This window comes from Genypterus blacodes, unplaced genomic scaffold (genome assembly GCF_046128005.1).
Source record: "Genypterus blacodes isolate CSIRO-AG114 ecotype Tasmania unplaced genomic scaffold, CSIRO-AGI_Gbla_v1 ptg000039l_1, whole genome shotgun sequence".
Classification (NCBI taxonomy): domain Eukaryota; kingdom Metazoa; phylum Chordata; class Actinopteri; order Ophidiiformes; family Ophidiidae; genus Genypterus; species Genypterus blacodes.
In genome coordinates this window covers 2,153,130-2,175,404 of record NW_027466852.1, presented here as the reverse complement: position 1 = coordinate 2,175,404, position 22,275 = coordinate 2,153,130, and the positions used below count along the sequence as shown (strand labels likewise).

Genomic DNA, 22,275 nt, shown 5'->3' with positions numbered 1-22,275 from the left:
AGCATTCCTTCTTTATTAATTCAGACAGTTGGAAAGTAAAGAGGGAGGCACGGGAGAGAAAGTTCAGAGGGGATTTGATTGCGGATCAGCAAGGACACGCTGGTGCTCTAGAAACAGCCGACTGAGCCGCTCGATTATCTCTGAACGACAGGAAAAATATTAACTACAGCCTAATAATAGACCTGGCGGTGACTGTGGCGGGTTGAGACAACAGAAAATGGTTTAATGGCTTACTAATATTGACTTAACCTTAGACCTTAACGCCTGGAAATGTCAGAGGCAAGAATTATTGCCAGTCTGGATTAGGGGGGAGAGTCAAATGCTGCGGACACATTCATGTCGGAAATTTGACAGAAGTTCTTAAAATAACTGTCGGACCGAGCTGAAGCCATGAACTGAAATGGGTTCCAGGAGAAGGTTATGAAACAGCAGGAATCATTTATGGTGCCATCTAGTATCATATTTGTCCTACAGAGCTAATAGTGAAAAGTAAAGTTTGTAAAAGATTTACAAGCCCCTCACTGACTCCTTGCTGCCTGTAATACAGTTCATTGCCGCGACATTCTGACATTCATAATTCCTGTCATTGATGCTACTTCGTAATGCTAGAGCAACTTTCTAATATGTCTGCCAGCACCATTTTTAGGCTGTTGATGCAATAAACATCTGCCTGTAAAGTGTTTAGCGAGTGAAGTGTGAAATACTTGGTAATAAAATATCTCATGGAGGCCATCGCAAGTCCCAAAGGGGCACTGGGTTGGCCCGGTGTACAAACAGTGTGGCGCTTCAGCAGAGGAAGTGACGTCAGTGTCTTGAAAACGGGCCGTATCGCTGACTTCGGTTGAGCTAAAGATGCACCAGTATGCAACCGCTGTGGTATGAGAGAGAGAGTGAGTCGCTGCAAGGAGCAACGGTGACCTTGTGAGTCATGAAACAGAAGCAAACCAGACCCGACGGGATGAATCAGGACTCTCCACTGCAAGCATGGACTTTGTATTAATCCAAAATTTGGAAACAATGAAATGTTTGACTGGTCACTGATCACGTGGTGATTTTGCGATGGAATGATGACGCAAAGGGAGATTTTAAGGAGAAATATAATACAACTAATCCAGCACCGCACAGACACACACACACACACGACACCATTGCAATTTCACTGGTGAGGAGGTTAATGAGAAACATGAACTTGTACCACGGCTGATGCAATGCTTCAAAGTGTATATACCTGTATATATATATATAAGTATATCATTGTTATCAATACGATTACTCTCAGGATAATACTCAGGAAATACTGTTTTGTTGGCGTGTTTGATGGAATTACATAAGTTTTCTGGATATACCTGAAGGACAATTTGCTACTGAATGTTATCTTATGAAGAAGTAGCAGTCTCATTCATTTACTGCACCAAACTAACAAACAGGAATCGGCGTAAACAAAAATAACACGTTCCCTTCGTCGAGAGTCACAAAGAGACGAAAGAAACCCAAAGCTTTCGCAGTGGAGTCACAGCAGTTAAATCCCTCACACGTTGTACCATGCTGGTGCCTGTTCAAGTAATCCAGTATTACACCACAGTCAGATATTAGCAGGGAGGCAAAAGACTGTGTGCGCAGTACGTGTGTGTGTGTATGTGACGAAGCCCAAGTCCACAGTGGAGTTAGTAATTGAACGTGAGCCAGAGGGCTGAATCTTTGTACGTGACAGAGTGCCATTGTGCCCTGGTCTTACTCATTTAGATAAGTAAAGAGTGAGAAACAATAAGGGAAGTGTGTGTCAGAGAGAGATGAACAACAAGAAAGAGTCATACAATGTATTCAAGAAAAGGAAAGCTAATACAACAAACACCACATTATATCATCTATTTTTCCTTAGCCTTAAAACTGAAGATTCCAATAGTTTGAATGTTGTTTTTTGTTCTTAATTTGAGGTATTAAATCAGTAGCAAGTAGCTCTGAACGTCTCTAACCTTTAGGTGAACACACTGAGGGCTTGATGGATGATTGACAAGTTTTTATAAGGGGGGTGTGGTGAGGTTCTGCTGGGAATTATACCACTCACACACGCAAAAACATGAGGACAAAAATGACATCAGTGCACAAATTGTTGTCACACACACACACACACACACACACACACACACACACACACACACACACACACACACACACACACACACACACACACACACACACACACACACACACACACACACACACACACACACACAGACACAGACACACCTTTGCTTAGTTATGTATATCTGAACAATGTGCTGTGGCTGCCACAGGCACAATAACACTGGTGAGCAAACTGTTGCATGTGCATGCTACCCTACTTTCCCTCCTCCTGCTGCTGCTCCATTGTTTACCACTATAATGGAGGCACAGCCACCAGCAACCCCACCCCCCCCGTCACACACATGCACACATCTACAGTCCAAAACAACATCCAGTCAACCAATCAGGCAGCGGTGCCTACCTCATGTAGAACGGAGATATTGGTCTCTTGTCTTCCTGAGAGCTGAAAGGGGAAAAACAAATGGATATAATTAATTAACAAGGAGTACGTAGGCTATGAAGCACTATGGCATCAAAACAATAAGTGCCCCCTCTTCACTACATGTGTATTGGGGCTGAAAATAGGAGCACAAGGCTGGCTTTTGTCTGCAGAATAAAAGCAATGTAGTGCTACAGATCAGTGCCTTTGTTAGACCTGTCTGTTTTAATTATTATGAACCACAGAGAAATGATTCTGCTGGGGAATACAGGCTGCTAACTGCCACTGGATGCGACCATAATGAAACTATGCAACGATAAAAGGAACTTAATGTTGGCACTTGGTGTTGAGATTGCACAACAACATCTACATACGTGACTGGTAGAAATTGCATAATCCTGGGTCGTGTTGCCAAACTTAAGCGGCATTGTGTCTTCTCTAAGGTCAAAGCACAGCAAATGCATCGTCTAGGCATACGGTGGCCTGTTTGTTTATTTGTTTGATTCATAATGACTGTGAAACACGAAACACACTGATTGAACAGATTGAAATAGAAACTGATTATAACCCATCAATTATTGACTCCAAATAAAACTTTGATTGCGATATCCAATCTATTTTTACAGAAAACAAATGAAATGTCAATATTGTGTTATGGTTTCACAAAGTTTCTATGAATTCTGAATGAATGCTGTAAGCACTCTCAATCTACAAATGTGCGACAATGGGATGTGGAAAAAATGTTGTCAGACCAGGCACAGGCCAGATATCTGCACACACTCATTCCACACATTCTTTTCACAGTTCAGACAAAGTTCTTGAATAAAATGATATATACTACCAACTACATTATTGAGCAGTGAATACAGTAATGCCGATTGTACATGTAACACAGAGGAGACTGGTTTGTTATTGGTCGACTATTCAGTAAACATTGGGTACTAATATTGGGTGTGTTTTGGTACGTGACCTGCTTCATGTGGTTTACAGTAAAGGGTAGGGTTTGTCAAGGGGAGGAGAAACAACTTTGTACCTCCAAGCAGCACCACAACAAGTTCAAAACAAAGGATTTAAGTTTCAAGTCAGGCAGGAATCAAAATGGGGCAAAGTTCGTTGAAGTTTGGAAAGTCTTCTCACATGACATTTGGCAGAGGAAAATTGCATGTGTTCCCCTAATATGAAAACATTCAAATATAATTATACATGGGCCTGACAGCTGCAGGTGTAATTCAACACAAATGTAGCTAAATTCCCTCAGAGCCTTAGGGGCAAGTGTTTTTCCTCATACCCATCTTCTAAGCTGGTGTTATACAGTCTAGCAATCGCATTAAAATAATGTGTGCCGTCACTGCAGCCATGAATTGCGAAAGCGGAAATCCTGATTACCCACTACCTTACTGAGGGGAGAACAAGGAGATTTGTGGTCAGACTTGAGCCCTCTAGGAGGAATGAAAGTTCTACTTTTTCAAAGTTTTTTGGCAATGTCATAGCAACCACTAGTCCGTTCACTTATTATAAAACACCTTTAATCAACGTGGACATGCTCGTCCATTCTAAATCTCTGGTTCAAATCCTAAAGCGATTGGCAACAGGACTGAATCATGCTGGTATACAGGACATTTGTGCAATCAGAGAAAATGTGTTAAAGAACACAAAGCTGTCATGCCATTTATAAATAATAGCGTAATAAAAATGTTTTTTAATATTTGCTGAATCTGTTACGCGGTGCTTAATTTCATGACCTGGTAGATTGATGATTTTTCCTTATGTCCTCATCTGTAAAAAAGCTGTAATTTTGTTTTTCACATGACTTATGTCTTCCTGTTGTGTTCTCACATCCATGTGCACCCTTATATGATTCGGGGGGAAATATTCATGGAAGATAAATAAGTTTGTGTTTGATTGGGAGTTCTGAGTGAATGTTTAATGATAAAATCAGATGGACTTAATTTGATTTATATGACCTTGAACCTTTTTTCAAGTTAGCGATTACATACAAAGATTGTACAGAGGTCAATACTGGTTGAAAAAAAGTGAAATAACTCAAAATGTTTTAGAAGACAAATAACTGGATGACACCTTTAGTCATGATTTCCCTCACAGCCAAGCCAAGTCTGTGACTCAGTGTGAGATCTATCACTGACCTGAGACATCAAATCTTAGTAAAAGCCATTATATTATCCACGTCACATAACAGCATGAATGTGAATTGCCTTAACTTTAAAGTGTAGGAAAACCAGTTTGATCCAGCCCATAGTTTCTAGCTGAAAGTACATCCTGTCAGGCTGATGGATGAGACTTCCTGACAGACAACCAACAATACTATCATACTTACAGGGAACCTGCACACACTCACACCACACTGAGAGTTTCCTCACTCCCACCTATTTCCAATGGACTTCTAAGAAACCCAATAGTTACATCACAAGATTCGGTGGACCATGGCAACTATATACAAAAGCCAGTGTACCTCCACAAAGTGCAATTACGCAATGCTGAAGGCATAATAAGTTCACACGGTGCTGCCATGTTGGCTCACGTGGCTTGTAGGGTGAGAGACACTGGTGTATATAACTCTCGATAGATAGTTAGATAGAGAACAAAAGAGGTGATAGCATTGTTGCATATAAAATAACTCTGATTAATTAACTGGACAAAGGGGAAGCATGTAAGAAAGCTTTAGATGGAGCACAGCGCCACAGACAGGAAACCTTGAGGGAGGTCAAACAAAACAAGACCAGACCCATATCAAATTGAATTTTTCCACACCCTATAAAATAAGGATAAAAATAAAACTGTATCGTAAAAATGGATCAATACACAGTAATGAAATTCTAATGACGTTTTAGTGCAATCCAGTTTGGCTCAGTTTGCAGTGCTGCTAGGCGCTGACACAAATACGTATGTCTAACACATACCTATGGAAAGTGAGAGCAAGCTGACAAGACGGCATGAGAGCAGCCACACATATGAAACACACAAGCCCACTGATGGAAAATCTTCATACATTTGATATGTGCTAAAATCACAGCTACTTAAAAATTTACATTTATTTTTACTATCAACTTGCGCCTAAAACACAGTAACTAAGTTCAAACTCATCTTTGAAGGTGTCTCAGCCCTTAATTTGTCTCTCTGCTCCATCCAATGCTTGCCTGCAGTAACCTGTTAAGCAATTAAATGAGATAATGCGTACTTGCAGGAGGCTATTAGTGAACGGCAACAAACCCAGATCACTGACGCAAATTACTGGGGTACCTTGTCACACAGTCTCTCAATCAGTCACCCAATACGACCCAACAAGGAGAACTTAAGGTTGTGGGCGGGAGGGGGAGTCCACCAGAAGATTTACTGATCCTGTGACATGGTGAGGAAAGCCGTTACCACCTTGGACATATCATATTTGACACTTCTGTTAACTTATAGGAATATTTAGATTAGGGTTTGATGCCACATGAGCAAGACATGCATTATTTGGAGGCTGAAGAGTTATAAAGAATTATAATTTAGAACAAAATATTTTGTACCTGTAATGATATGAAAGGTATTTCTCATTTTATTCATTTCTCAAATGTATCTGGTGCTGACTGATAAGTATTGTCGCAAAGGTCAATGGTGTACCTAACAAACTCCAATTAAAAAAAAAAGGATTGTTTTCACCCGAGAGCTTTAATATCACACAACAATTGTTTTTTTTCCTCCTCACAGTTTATCATTAGTGGAGGGGATAACATCATACAAGTGAGCCACAACATAACTCCTGTCAAAACATGTGGGTGCTGGATTAGCGAGTCTTCGGCGTGTAAACAGTAAAGAGGCTTGTTCACAGACTAGGTTCATGCTAGTCTGAGCCACCTGTTTGAGGTGTGAGCTCTAACAACCCACACAGCTGTAGCACTGTGATTCCAGGACAGGAGACACTCAACACCAACCACTTCTGAACAGTTAGAGGCAGGATCACAGGCTAGGTTAATGCTTGTCTGACCTACCAGTTAAAGCAGCAAAAGCCTTAACAACACACACAACTGTAGCCGTGCTATTCCAGGACTGAAGACACTCGACACTGAGCAGTTCCAGTTTCAGCTTCTTATAATAGGGTTGTTTGCATGCCAAAGGCACATTGCCACTGGGCTTGGTCTTTAGATCCCAAATTGTCATTAGACACTTCAGAGAGCCTTCACTCTTACCCTTGACTGATTGCATGTCACCTACGCAAACAGTCGTCATAACCTATTTACCATAGCTTGAGTCACCTTGTACTGTATTATTCCACAACTGGTGGCCCAGTTACAAAATAGATTTGCAAAACTGGAAGCAGATGTATTAGAATATTTAGGATATTTACGGTGCAGTTTTGTTTAGTTTTCTGTGACCTTGGAGTGTAATCAACAGCAAGCGGCAATAAATTGTTATATTTAGATAAGGTTATGATCCTAATAAAAACTGCACTAAACCTCACGGAGTCATTGAATACATGCCGTTTCCTGCATCATCTATTTGTTGTCGTCTGCAGTCAACTTTATTGGAAAAAGAAAGTGAAAAGATTAACATCAAACAACTAGTACAATACTATGTAGTTACATTAGAGTAAAGCCAATCACTAAAGTAAATGGCTTCTGGTACGTTAGAGCGAGATATCAGTTTGTATTTGTAACATTCCTTTGCTGAATTCAAAGGCAGGCGTACTTTGACCAGACACACTGACCTGCTCAGGGCCTCCATGCTGCTAGAGGAGCTGACACGAGGCTGGGTGAGGTCCATGACCGCCTGTGAGGGCTCCTGGCGGTGCTGGGAAATTGAAACGGTCTCCATCGCTTCTGGGCTGGGACTCCTCAGCACTGAGATCAGGGGTACCACTATGGGGAAGGACAGGGGCCTCCAACGGGGCTGCCTAGCAGAGCGGCCGGGCTGAGGGACCTGAGGTGTGCTGTCATTTTCTTTCCTCACCTGTTTTACAGAAAGGGATATAAACAACAGGTGAGTCTCGTGATGGGAAATCCGAGATGAGGCAGGAGGTAAATGATGCATGCATCTAACATTTCCCTCTTCCACACACACACACACACACACACACACACACACACACACACACACACACACACACACACACACACACACACACACACACACACACACACACACACACACACACACACACACACAATCAACCTTTGCTCAGGTTACAATAAGGTACAATAAAAGAGCAGCCATGGCAGAGGGCAGAGGGGAGGGGAAAAGAGGTTAGCCTATAAAGCGATATAAACTCAAATGTTTATCTTACCATGCTCACCCTCAGTGGACGTAAACAGAGCGAACCACTGACTGTTGTGTAGGAAAAGATCCTTAACCTAATTACAGCTACATTCTCCAAAGCGCTCTTCTGCATTTTTGCTGAGGTTCAATCACTGAAATCCAAGAGCGAGCTCAAATATCCTGGAGTACACAGTATGGGCAGACTAGATAAGCAGCTGCTACGTCACTACTCCCGTATATGAACCTTTCTGTGCTAAACAGCCTATGTAAGCAGCCATATAAGCTATATGGCAGTGGCAATAGTATTGATAAGGTCACAGAACCCAACGCGTTAAGAGCTGCAGCTATTGATGGACATCTTTCACAGTAATTATGGAACTTTCCATTTGGGGGGGTCTAACCTAATGGAATGTTCCAAAATCTCTGGATTCTGCCTCCATTAAGACAATCAATGGTAATGGCGCACTTAGTGGGTGATCATTTGGGAACCTAATTGGATCCACATAGACTTTGCTCTCTCAGGGCTTTGGGATTGATTCGGCAACTCAGATAGAGAGAGAGAATACCAGATGGAGATGCATTGTTCGGGGCATCCAACAGAGAAACGAAACTTTCACTGGGAATCCCAGACTGCTGATTTACACAATGGGAACACAACGAATGCATTGACTGTGATGGATGATCTACAGTATATCAACATGAAGGCCAATGCATCCAAGTGACCATGAAGACAAAACCGTAAATTAATAATGCTCTGCTAACAACATTGGGCTGGTTCCTTCTTTAATGAGTGTTTGTGTTCAACACTGCTGCCGTTCTTCACATAATCGTACTTTTTATTGGTGAGTGCATCATCAATCAAACTGATACAATAGACATGTTTAGAGCCTGGTGTGTGGGTGTGTTTGTCTGTTCAAAGGTAGATAAGTCTGATTTACAGACTAAAATTATTGCTTCACAGGATAACCGACTTGTTTAGCTGTAGTCCACTCTGGTCTTCCCCATTTAGAGGCAGCAAGGTCAAATCTGTATCTCAGCTGTTTCTGTGTTAGACTTTATACAGACGCGTTTGGGAACTGAAGCTATAAAAGTTAATATTTAAAGCGGTTATTAGTCATAAATCTAGTCATTGTCTTTGTCATAGGAAGGGAGGGACCTCTATGGGAATCAGATGGATTCCAGACTTGGCATGTAATCCAGTTTTCTTGCTGATTTTTGAAAGTGTAAGCATCTAAACGTCTGGTAACAAATGATACACATAGAACTCATATCCGACTCCTACTGCTGGCTACCTGCTTATACTGATGGTTAAAATAATTTCAACCAATGAAAAACACCTATGATATTTAGGTTGTGTATGCTTGCTATGTTCCGACTGCCAGGGGAAGCAATTACTACATTTTACACTCTGAGCTCAATCAGCAATTCTTTTATCTCCACATGGCGGTGGTGAATATGTACACGTTGCTGGCGTGTTTATTATGTATTCACTGCATTCATAGGAAACACCTTTTGTTAAATTTACATTGAAAAACAACCATAACCATAAACCTTCTAAACAGTCTGTGATTGTTTTTTGAGGCGCAGCTAAGACAAATTAGATACACACACAGAGCTGTATTGGCATCTGCGCAAGACCAAATGAGCCACTGTCTGAAACTGAACTAGTATTTCACCACTTAATAGCTCCCATATTGACCTCCTTGATGAAGAATCATGACTCCAGAGAACTGTTCCTACAGCACATACGCAAACAGGAAACATTTCATACTTGATTTGTAAGCCAAATGGCGAAACAAAATGCCCATTTTATGTCAAGATTTCATCTGTAAAAAAAACACCAACACAGTTGGAATAGCAAACCAGGGCTCATGTTTTCTCTCACTGCAAATAAATGTGTTGTTGTTTCCTCCAACGGAGAGGCTTTATTAAATCATAATCATGTGACTGAGCAGCAAGGCCAGAGGCATCAGAGGCATCTGGAGGATGACCTAAGCACAATCAGCAACAAGGCGATGCAACAGATAAGACACCAGGAAGAATACATTTCACGTGGCAGGAAATGTTGTAAAACAATTAATGAAGTCATAAATAATCACAATGAAAACAAAAAAGTGTGACTTCCTGTACCTTCTTTTGCTTTGATGGGGCTTTTGGGGTTTGAGTGGAGATGTTCAAGGAGACACTTTCCTTTGGGCTTTTGTGTTCAACCTTGAAATATGTGAAGAGAGAAAATGAAAAAAATTGCAATGCATAGAAAAGAGTCTAGGCAAATCCAGTAAATAATAATTATTTGGGGCTGCATGACTGTGTGAATAAAATGATCATACTGAACACTTAGCTGGAGCAAATGCAATGAAGTTTGAAGTTTTGCCATGTAATCTTCTCCCTGTTACTTATTAGAAAGGTGAACCCCTTCCGAATGATAATACAGATGTCTACCACCAAGAGTGGGAACAACTGTTTTTATTTATAATGAACCCTACACAAGTGATAACCTATTAGAAATATCAGCTGTGTACTTTAAATGTGAAAATGTTTCCACACACACATGCAATCTACACAGGTCAGCTGACACTGATAACATCTTGAAAGGCACACAGAAAATCGCTTTGGTGTAAGTAGAACGCCTTTCCAAAACATACCCATGTTATGTTAATCACGTCACATGGATCTGAATGGCTGAGCACGCACCTTCTTTGTGGGAGCTGGTATTGGTGTCGTCGCATTGAGGTGGCTTGGCCTGGGTGACTTCTTTGTGTCTACATCAGTCACATGTGCCTCCTATGACCAGAGGGGACAAAGAAGACAGTAACATTTGTAATGCATGTCATGGGAGGAATACATTTTGCTTTACAGTGATCGGGAAACGTTATGCTCCACTTTTTAAAAGTACCTTTTACAATCAGTAGTTATTTTAGAGGAGCAACTGCAAGAATTGCACAAGAAACATATGCCCTACTTTTGTTTTTCTTTCCTCCTTAACAACAGTGTCCAGAATAGATGACAGTCTGCATCTTCAACTTTGGCCGTATGCATTCTCACACTGACACACACTCTTGCTCGACAGTGTTTTTAAACAGGGGCAGCACCCATCTGAGTTGCACTTGAAGGAATGAAGGTCAGGAGGTAGGGGGCCTCCAAGTGCTGTGCATGTTGTGTATACATGCACACATGTGGGTACGTGCATTAATGCGTGTATATCTGTGTGTTTGCATGTCTGTATGTTAGTTGATCTCATGAGGACTTTCCCATGGGTCAGCTGGGTCTCATGCGGCAGTGCTCTTGCAGGTATTCACAACATAGCAAGAACACTTGCAACTGGAAATGAAGATTAAGATTGGATATAAAAATATAGCACAGCGTTGCCAAGTTACTTCCAGATTTTGCTAACTTGGCTCATGGACCTTTGGATTCCATGCACTCAGTTAAAAGTCAGACATGGGATACTTTGTTTGATGGTGTTAAAAATGGCTAGAGAGCTACAGTGTGAGATGACAGGTCACCCTCCTGGTCATTCCCTGGTCAAGTCCATGTGGTATCAAATGGCCCATGTCACGCTTCATTCCGAAAACATAATCATAAATCAAAAAGACATGGTCTGTGAAATGTGATGAAAGGCAAATTTCCAAAAGTGGAAGTTTGGGGCAGTGTTTTGCTATTCCACTCGTGTTACAATACTTGAAAAGCGACCCAGACACATAAGCTTCCACTATGGTCATACGTGATTTATGAATTGATTGAGTTTAGACTTCAATCAGATATGGTCTGCTTGCCACTATCATGTAGGACTCTGCTTCTATTCCTGGGCCTTTCTATGGCATTGGATGTTATTGTGTTCATAAACGTTTCCTGCAGTTGGTTTCCGACTATAACAAAAACATTTAAGTCTGTTGAACTGGAGAGAACTACCAGTGTCAAATTTCAGAAAGATCCATTTTGTATTTTTCTAATCAGACCGCACCTGTACAATGATGATGGTTGACCGTTCTTCTGTGCAGCATCTTTCTTCATGTGTGTTCGTTTCAAAGATATTGGTGTAGTTCTGGATGAGTTTGGCCATTATCTTGTTGCAGATATTTTGGTCCTTCATCGCTTCAAAACCTGGAGCCACACTGGAAAAGTTGAGATTTTAATAGAAATAAAATGCATTAGAATTCCTTAATGAGATAACTGATGGAATGTTGAATACAATATTGAAATGGAGAGTCAGGCATCAGTGCCAAACAGTCTAGGCAAGATAAATCCAGCCATCCCTCTAAATAAAAAGCCTGGTGCCACTCTTTTGATACTGAACAGCTGGGTGAGAAGTAGGGCTGGAGGTTTGATTGCATAACACACACACACACACACACCCACACCCACACCCACACACACACACACACACACACACACACACACACACACACACACACACACACACACACACACACACACACAGTATGGGTTGTGGAGTGGACAGGACAGTTGTACAGTATGAGAGGGTAATGCAGTAAGATTGCTCTGTCCTTTGAGACTTGATCTATTTTCCATCTGGGCTTACTGACTGGGCCCAAACATCACAATCTATCACTGGTGATGCCCACTCGTCTGATGAACAATCAACTGGGGAAAGGTGCAGTGACAGGTCACGAAAAGCCCACTGAGCACAACGCTATAAATAGAGCAGTGAGCACAGGAGTCGTTAGCTGAGCGACTGCAGGGGGCCAGCGCACACACTATAAGTGAGTGATGACACACAGAGCCACTGGCTGCATCATATTTTTCATTAACGAACACATTTTGCGCACATTAGACCAAATTACTGCACCGGCAATCAGGCTTTACGGGTCAAATTCCAGAGGTGATACGGGTTCACAGTTTTATCACCATCACTCATCCACTTAATCTTCTGCCATAGAGCAGTTAGATAGAGACATCTGACATCATAGAACGTCTCATAAACAATGTGTCGAAGTGAGCTCTGGATTCCAGCAGTGTAACAATGACACATGCTTGAATCCACACTATGCTATAACGCCATCTGCTGGTCCAAAACAGATGGTGGTGGTAGATAGAGGTCAGTGTGTTTGCTCAGATTTGTCATGTTTACAGACCATCTACACATGTTTGTATACTTTTTATGGTTTGCCATGTTGTATGCTGCAGTGTGTATACCAAGTCTTATTACAAGTTTTTACAAACGCAGCCCAAAATGCTTACAAGACTAACGGAACCCAGTTTTCAGGTTTAGGCCCGGGCGACACTAAAGTTTCTATTTCTACTGTTTTGGCACGAGTGATCAAACATAAATGGGGGAAAGATGACTGAATTACTTTTTTTTCCATGCCACAATGTTTTACTGTTATTATAGGCAGCCATAAACACTGCCTGTAAAGGTCACAGTAAACCACCCAGACCTTTTAGGAATGTCAGTCAATGTAATCTGTTTACGCCCCGTGTAAGTACTTGAAATTTACAGTGGCTGAGATTTAAGTTCTGTTGGGTAAATATTGGAGGTAACTGGGTCACATGTTTTATATGTATTGTGTATATTCCGTTTTCTAAAATATCTATGATCAGTAAAACATGGTAGGCTTTAACTGCAGAAGTAACAAATAGTATACAAATAGTTTTCTTACGCCTTTGGTCATCCTTCAATGTTTGACAGCATGAATTGTCGAATGTTTACCAGGACCCTAAATGAAGTAGAAGGGTTAAACTCACTGGAAGACGTTGGGTCCGAAAACAGTGGCGAGATTGAGGGCAGTCATGCGGTTGTCGTCATGGTGCTGCTCCACAAGTGCAAGGAAGCGGCACATGTAGCGGAGGAGGCTGAAGTGTACGTCTGGAAGCTGTTGGAGAAGTTCTCTCACATCTGACCAAGAGCCCTCATCGCCACACTCTACAGACATACAAAGACATTGTGAAGTTAGTCACTGTGCTTTTAAAAACACTGTGCTTTTAAAAACACTGTTCTTTTAAAAATGCACAGAAATCTGGCTTCATGACTTTTGTAAAGTATTCTGGTAAAATCTATTCCCCAATGACATGAACAAATAGAGGATAAACTCAAATGAACACTGGTGCTGATGACTGGATTTCCACTGAGGCAGTTTCCAAGAGAAGGTACATAAATGTACTTTTCGTGAATAAATCATAATTGGTTCAATCAATGATTCTATAACGAGTCTGCAGCTCAGTAATATCTAATCTTGAGTTGTAATGACTGATAACATGTCGGAGCCGGAAAACATGTTGATGCTATTACTAGGGATACATAATTGGGTCAGAATTGGTTAAACGGATATGGCTACTTATCCGGAAAGTCTGTGTGACGCAAACAATACGTGTGTATGAATGTGCACTTACTTGCAGAGAGGAAATGTGCCCTATTAGAGGACAGACAGTTGATCTTGTTCTTGAGTGAACTTCAAAATGTGTAGACGTGAAAACAATGTGAGCGTTGGAGCAGATTAGGGGGCAACTATTTCTTTCCATTATCAATATGCTCATTTTATTGAAATTATTAAGTCTATCAAAAATGTTACATGACTAGTTACTACAGTAGAGTCTAAAGTTGTCAAATCAACAGTTCAAAAACTGTGTGTATCTGTTGCTGATGTGCAAGTACGTGTATATGTATATAAGTAAAAATAATCCTTACCAAAACAAACCAATATTGAAAATATAAGATTAAAATTAAACTCACTTCCACTTAAATGAAATGAAACATAATTAACACCAAGTCCATATTGTTTACTTGTTTTGTCTGATCTATTAATGGCACTCTGCTGTAACGTCTATGCTCGGCAGCGACGGACCCTCACATGTGTGCCGTGTTCATGATGTCACATTGGGAATGTGCACGCTGGAGCTTAGGCTGCAAATGTGTAACACTATCTTGCCTTGCCTGCAAAATACCTCCCATCCCGAGCAAGTTGTTAATTAATGCGGTTTCCCTGGCAGCTAAACGGCGCCAATATGTGTGTAAAGCACATACTGGTAATAGATGAGAGAGATGCAAGAAGACATCAAAGCTTTGACCCCAATCACATAGAATGATGGTTCACTTTTATGCAGGTTGGGTCTCACTCTCTCACCGAATGCAGCCAATTTATCTGCCCATCGATCCATTCCACAAGCCATTACACACACCCACTGTATTAAGGTTTCCCAAAGACCAGCGAGGATTATTACAGCTGAAGTTATAGCTGTTATAAGGGAAAGGAGCAGCGTTCTACTGCACTGGTTGACCTAAAAACAAAAAGGCTGAAATTTATACTGCAAATACTGGAGCCAAGATTTTTCCCATCGAAGAGATTAAATGCGATGGAGGACAGCAGCAGGGCTGGAAGAACACTGCCAGGAGTCTAAAATAACTCTTCTTTCCTCTCACACACACACATATTTCACTCAGCAATGTCCAATCAGACACAACCCTAATGTTGGCAGCACATGTGAGAGGGTTTGGTGAGGTCACGTGATGTCCTTTCAAAATAATTAAAAACAGAAAATATACAGACCTGCAAGATGAACCCAGAACTGATATGAATAAACACTTTAGTTGGACAGTAACAACGTACCCATACCTTGATACTGATGTATGAGTGCCATTTGGACCGTGGAGTCCACTAGGCCCTCTGGCAGGTCCCTGAGGTACTGTTTGAGCAAGCTGGCCACCGTACACACGTCAGCTTCGGAAAAATCCACTTCCTCTCCAGCCTCCAGCTGCTGTTTCAGGGAGTCCACAGCACGCACATTCCCGTTTACTCTGAACAAACCCTCCTGGCGCAGGGCTGCAAGAAAGACAGAGAAGCATGACATTTTGACGTTTTGGGAGTCTCTTCTCCATTTCCTGTTTTATTTTGTAGCAGTATTTCCTTGTTGTTTCAGTTTCTTTACCAATTTATTAGATATTCGTGGACCCCATAGAATGATTTCTAATTTGCTTTGTGAAGCTGTAACACATCTAACAACAATCCGTGGTATTTTGAAAGGTAATATCTAGATGTTTGAGGTTGTGGTTGTATTGAATAATGGCCTTCACATGTTTTCCTACAAGAACACAATTTCTAGCTGCAAACAAGCAAATATAAAACCCTGCGTTGATTGCTTTGACATTTGCTGGGCACATTCTTGATTCCATTCCACACGGCCTTCACATCTCCACCACTCCATTCTTCTAGTACCACCCTCGGGGACAAACTAGACATTTTGGCCAAACATTGTTAAGGTTTTCAGACAAACAAATGGGGGCTTTGGAAGTCTTTTAACCCCTTAGTATCAATACTGATAGAAGACTAATAAGACATTACATTACATTACATTACGGTCATTTAGCAGACGCTTTTATCCAAAGCGACTTACAATAAGTGTGTTCAACAAAGGTAGATACAAGAACTTCAGGTCACAAGAAATCGTAAGCGCATTTCCTTCCTAAACCAACAGCTAAGAGCAAAACTAGAGCTAGAGTAGAAGTGCAATAAGTTAGGTACTATGATGAATGAGAAAAAACAAAAGGACAGATTAGAAATGAAAGATTAGAAAACAAGACCATCAAAAGAGCTAGGACAGAGTAGGTGATGTCCTAAGAGGGAGGATCCGGGTAGTGTTTCTTGATGACTAGACGACAAACATTATATGCCACTGCTGTTACTTGTATCCTAAAGTTTAACTGTAAGAAGGACCAAGTAAAGTAAACCAAACCGGTGTTAATACTCTTCTGTGATTTGTTAACCCTTAGATGCACGAGTGACTGGACCCTACACTCTTCCAGAAGTGGGTCAAAAATGACCCATATTAGAATCAATGTGTTTTTATGCCATTTTTGTCAATTTGGTTAAGAATAATCACTTGTATAATATTTAGTATTGTATTTAGGACCACACAAGAATGATTTCATGTTTCTTTTTCACTTTTTAACATTTTTGAAAAAGAAACTTACCCAGAACAGCAATAGAAAAATGTGAACATCCATTGTGTGTGTGTGTGTGTGTGTGTGTGTGTCTGTGTGTGTGTGTGTGTGTGTGTGTGTGTTTGTGTGTATGTATGTGTGTAACTGTCCAGTCATTGACAGTTCCTCTCTCTTTTCCCTGTCTTGCCTTCTTGTCTAATCACTGTATGCAGTTCAGACAAACTACCTGTTTCTGGCTGTGATCATTGCACACAGGTACATTGCATTTCCCACACCTATCTTTGTTACTTGGGCAGATCTGACACCTCTTTCTCTTTGGTTGGCCCTGTCTGCTTCTTTCCTGTGGCTGGGTTGTGGCTATTTTCATCCACTACTTTGTCGTGGTGCATCGTGCTCAGGAGCACAACAGCTTTTCCTTTCTTTCTGACATAGCTGACCATGGTAAGGCTGTCGTTGAATCCAAACTCTGTGCTATGAACCTCCCTGGACTTGGAAGGCTTCATCAGAGGAGGGATGTCTGGCTTGTTCTGACGTAGAGTCCCCACAATAGTGAGATCCTTCTCCAAGAGATGCTGCGCAAGAGGCACACTGGTGAAAAAGATGTTGCGACCTGTGTTTCTAAATCTACTACACAACTGCTGGACAATGTTTTCCCCCAGATTCTTCTGAACTTCTTCCCCTGGTTGTCTCCCCGTGTAAACTATACCATCTATTGCATAGGGAATGCGTGCATCACAAACCCAGAAGATCTTTAGTCCGTACTTGGCGGGCTTGCTTGGCATGTACTGTAGAAATATATTATATTATATATATTATATGAAGATAATACTTACACGTATCAGCTCTTGCTGTGTAAAATAATCTTCCTGAGGGGTGACACTTCTGATATAGTCTGTGTGGTCCACAGTTAATGTATTCCTGACAGCCACAGGTGATAAGAATCAAAGGTTCCCATTGGATTCCATAGAAAATGCATGCGGGTCATTTTTGACCCACTTATGGAAGCTTGGGGTAGTAATACAAAAACTACAATTTCTTAAAATGTATAAAAGGTAAGTTAAAAATGTAAATGGCATTATATCAAAAACATGTTTTTTGAGGAATACCTGGAATATGAAATGATAACAATTTTTCATTACGAAGATATTTCAAGAAAACAACCTCACCGGGTCATTTTTGACCCACTTATGCATCTAAGGGTTAAGACATATACTGTACCTCACTAACCGTTTCTTCTCGTTTTCAGACATTGCAGCTCCTCACACGAAATGAGAGCTTGGAGGTTTTGATAGCTGGACGTTATAAAAGACGCATCATTCAACCCGAAACACAAGTCTAACACTTATATAACAACATGGAGTCGATAAAAGCACAACAGCCCAGCCTTAAACGTGCCCGTGCTGTGTTTCTCTCACGTTTAATCAAACAAAACGCAGGTAAAAAGTTTGAGACGCCATTAGAGACAGGCAATTGATGCAGCGCTTTATTGTAGCGACATCCAGTGGAAGAAAGGAGTAACTACAACACTGCTGCTCTCGTTAATGTACTTTACATGTCATTTACAATTTGATTTTTTTTTAGAAAATGGGGAAATGTCTGGTTACGAGGGTATGAAAACGTTTCACTAGTATAATAATATGATTCGGCGGGTGATGTAATGAGTATAGCTTGCTGCCTTTAAGTGTCCATCCTGCTGAAGTGCCCTTGAGCAAGCAAGAAGAGAATTATATTATATAATAGAATTATTGGAATCGACCAAGGCTTAAGAAATTCTCAAATATTGTTTTACTTGGAAGACACTGATATCCTTGTGTATAACATAAAATTCCCAGTGAACAGAAAAGTATTCCAGAGAGACTACAAATAAAGTCAAATCCTAGTATTTCTATTCTATTCTTCTCACCATGCTTGCGTAGATGCGCCACCATTCTTCGCACCAGCAGAGGTACTCCCTCCTCCACCTGGCCCAGCTCCTGCAGCTCAAACAGTGACACTCCAAACAGTTTTCTGTGTTTGGCTGCCATTGACCGGGGTCTGAGAATAGGCATCTGAACCATCTTCTTCATGTCTTCCTTGACCTGCACCGCTGCCTTGTTGTGCTGCCGAGAGAAGAGTAGAGAGAGACTGACACTATGGTCACAGAGGGCATCGCCAGAGCTGGCATCACCACTGACAGACCTGTTCTGGAAGAGAGATGGTCACTGCACTCCATAGTCTAAAAGGTGTGTGTGGTGGTGCGGTTTCTCCTACACACGTATACCTCCTGCATTTTTGCTGTCATTGAGTGTGTGCTAACTGAGAGCTGAAAGGAAAGTGGGCGTGAGTGTGTGTGTGTCCGTGCACATGTTGCTATGACAAATATCAGGTTACCGCGCAACACCTTAAATTGGAGAGAGAGCTAAATGAACAAACCCACATGTAAACACACGTTCATTCAGATAATGGCCAGCTGTCATTCAGGGACATTCACAGTCACTAAGATGTGCTTACAAATGCTGCAAAACACAATATGCCATTCAGGAGCCCATGAAATTCATGAATGATAGGGGGATACTGAGGGAAAGATGTATGTGTTGGCTCATGTGAATGCGTTAATAAATGCCAAGCTTAGAACAATATTCTCAGGGAGGCAGTGGCTCAGTGGTAGAGCTTCCGCTTGGAAACCGGAGGGTTGCTGGTTCGAGTACCTGCCGAGGTGCCCCCGAGCAAGGCACTGAACCCTCAATTGCTCCCCCCTCTGTAACTTACTGGGTGGTAGTGTAATGTAAGTCGCTTTGGATAAAAGCGTCGGCTAAATGCTTGTAATGTAATGTAATATGCGCAAAGGGAAGCATTGTACGATCTTAACACTATTTAATGTTGTAATTGAGCAGCTGTTCGTATCATATCAAATATTTTACCCAGCAAACAGCATCACATGCTGTCTCTTGTTTCTTGTTATTGGCTCTGTCGTTGTCTGTCTCTGAGGCATGTGTCCTCTACTCACCCCTTAAACAAACACCAACCTGCCACATCTCCATTCAACCAGAGTCAATCAATTATTTTTGTATTGCAGTTCAATTCGGTCATTGAAAAAACCTCCAGCACACCAGATCATCACTGACTCACTGAATCACTCACACATGGAGCTATAGAAACCATTACACCATGCAACATTTTCAATCCTTCATTCCACAGTTCAACACTTCAAACAAATGATCTACACAGAGGCCCTGACAGTGGTTCTCCCAGAATGCTACAGGACAATAGGGATTATTGTGTGATGACATTATCGGCGGGGTTGTAAAGACGGCTGCAACAATTTAGTCACTCATGTCACCAAATACACTCAGGTCAGCTAATTAAACCCCACCACACAGATGGTGCTGGGATGACTGAGGAGAACAAAGTCATAGCAGATGCTGTGCCAGTGTTTATACGACCACACAGTCACACTCAAAGGAGCAGATGACCAGCATTTCACACGCAAGGCAGTATGTGATAACGTTAGTTCGAGCAGGTGCGTTCAAATACGGTCGGTGTAAACCCCCGCTGATAGCATGGTGTGGTAATTAGGTGTGACTTCATTCTCACTGTCTCGGCCCTGTGTGACTCCCTGAGACGTAGCAGCCATAATGGGCTCAACAGCATGTGCTTTAGTGCTGACTTATTCGTACCTAATTTACAGGCTCTGTGTGAGGAGATGTTAGCAGCCAAGGAGAAGTGAGAGCTTTGGCAGGTTTGAACAAGAAACTCATGATTGGGTTTACACAAACCCACACACAGCAAGTATGCCTTTACCTTTTATCTATATAGTACAAGATGGGCTCACCGAATATCTTTTTGTCTACACTTTCAGTCTGATGCACCTTTATGATGTAGATTCATTTCTGTCCTATTGCTAAAGATAAGTGCCTGAAGGTCAAAGGTCAAAACACATGTCAGCTAAATCTGCCCCCCCGCCCCCTATCATGCAAGTGGTCGCGGTGGGTTAGTCATAGTTTGAACAAGGCCCACATTTATCCCAGATGTACAACTGTATTACACACTGTATTACACACTGTACACCATTACACCATTCGGAAAATGCTGGTAATGTGGTCTGCAATGACGTTTTCCCACTGGTGCTATAACATGACATATTGGTTTATAAATGGGTTTTGTTCTTGGTCAGGCAGGATTTCATTTCTCTTGCAGGTCAACTTCTGAAAAGAGAACAACGCATTTATGTTTAAGCAAGTATTCAACGTAGAAAACGTGAACTTATTGCTGCGAGCACCAGAAATGACAGCCAGTACATAATCTGTGATCAGAATACATGTTTCCCATGATGACCCCCTTCAAACCAAGACAAAGACGTGCTCTTTGTGGGTCACTGCTTCTGTGTGAAAGAGATCAAAGTAACTGAGCACATTAAAGCTTCACACTCTTCTCTCTTGGCACTGGCGATGTGGAATGCCAGGCCTTATACTTCCGAATTACACGTGAAGCATTTGTCCACAAAAGCAGCCAGTAATTAAGAGACAAATACTGCTGGTACCCCTATTGTTTACAAGTCTGCTGTGATCAGCCTAATAATCCCCATTTCCCTCTCCCCTCCCCCCAGCCTTGACATATTCTCACACTTCCAACTCCTGACAGTGAGGAAGGAGTGTATTGTCAAGTGGCTCTGGTTGCTAATGAGTGTTGAAAAGTATCTTAAAGCCTCCTTGATTTCCAAGTGTTTTTGGTTTGATATACATCACAACACAATGCAATACAGTACAACATTGTGAATAGTTTCAGAGTGGGTGGATTGTCCCTTTGACTTACTCATGGGGGATAGCAAGTCCCAGCATGTGTCCTCTCCCCTCAGCCCCCCTCTCCCTCTCCTTGTCTCTGACTGCCTCCCTACATGGGTGGCCATTGAAGCAACTGGTAGCAAAGGCACCACAGGCACCTCAAGCAACAGCTGCTCCGGGAAACGCACTGCAGCTACAGCCAAGGATTTTTAAAATAAGTTTGTCCATGTGGTATAATGGAAGGGAGGGTTTGTTTGGATAATATTACAGGCACGGACAGGAGATACAAAGATTAGATAGAGATCTCCAGACGTTAGTAGTGTCTGGATCAAGTGAGAGCTTAGATCTTGTAAACTAAATTCCTTTAAGGAAGGAAACAAAACACAGTGTCGGCAGATAATGTTGAGCTCTTTCTACTGTGACATTGCTGCGCTTACCCCAACATCTAACACACACTTACCCACCCATACACACGCACACACACACAGTCACAGTTGTGCATTCTTCAACCCTTCATCACATATTGCATGGGGAGTTGTTCAACCAACTCAGGCTTTCAGCTTCTACTCACACAGATGGTCAGAGCTCCTGCCCCCATTCTTCCACAGACGAAATGAAAAGATGAGGAGAAAACTGCTGCTGTTCTCCCTCCTCCTCTCCTCACTCTGTCCCAGGGCACATTCTTAAACTTTCCCCAACAGAGGGAAACACTTTCACACTATCATGCTTCATCCAAACGCCTCCAAAACAACACACAGATAATCCACAGTGAGTGTAAAGTTGCTGGCAGCGGATTTCACCAGGAGACTGTGCTTCTTTCACCCATAAACACAGATTTGAGCTTGTCTCTGTCTTCCTCCCCC

At 41.7% G+C, this 22,275-nt stretch overlaps 1 protein-coding gene across 2 annotated transcripts in view; it reads right to left on the bottom strand.

The window, feature by feature from the left end:
• The window catches only part of fam13a (family with sequence similarity 13 member A), a 40,642-nt gene extending 18,381 nt beyond the window's left edge, over window positions 1-22,261 (bottom strand). For both annotated transcript variants that reach the window (XM_076147684.1, XM_076147685.1), the window contains exons 1-9: window positions 21,984-22,261; window positions 18,556-18,751; window positions 15,328-15,534; window positions 13,463-13,640; window positions 11,721-11,871; window positions 10,451-10,540; window positions 9,887-9,967; window positions 7,209-7,450; window positions 2,486-2,527 (exon numbers count right to left, since the gene is read on the bottom strand). In XM_076147684.1, the coding sequence (XP_076003799.1) occupies window positions 2,486-2,527; window positions 7,209-7,450; window positions 9,887-9,967; window positions 10,451-10,540; window positions 11,721-11,871; window positions 13,463-13,640; window positions 15,328-15,534; window positions 18,556-18,751; window positions 21,984-22,010 (1,214 nt within the window). In that variant the 5' untranslated portion in view covers window positions 22,011-22,261. The remainder of the gene's footprint in view (window positions 1-2,485; window positions 2,528-7,208; window positions 7,451-9,886; window positions 9,968-10,450; window positions 10,541-11,720; window positions 11,872-13,462; window positions 13,641-15,327; window positions 15,535-18,555; window positions 18,752-21,983) is intronic.
• Window positions 22,262-22,275: the final 14 nt, after the last annotated feature.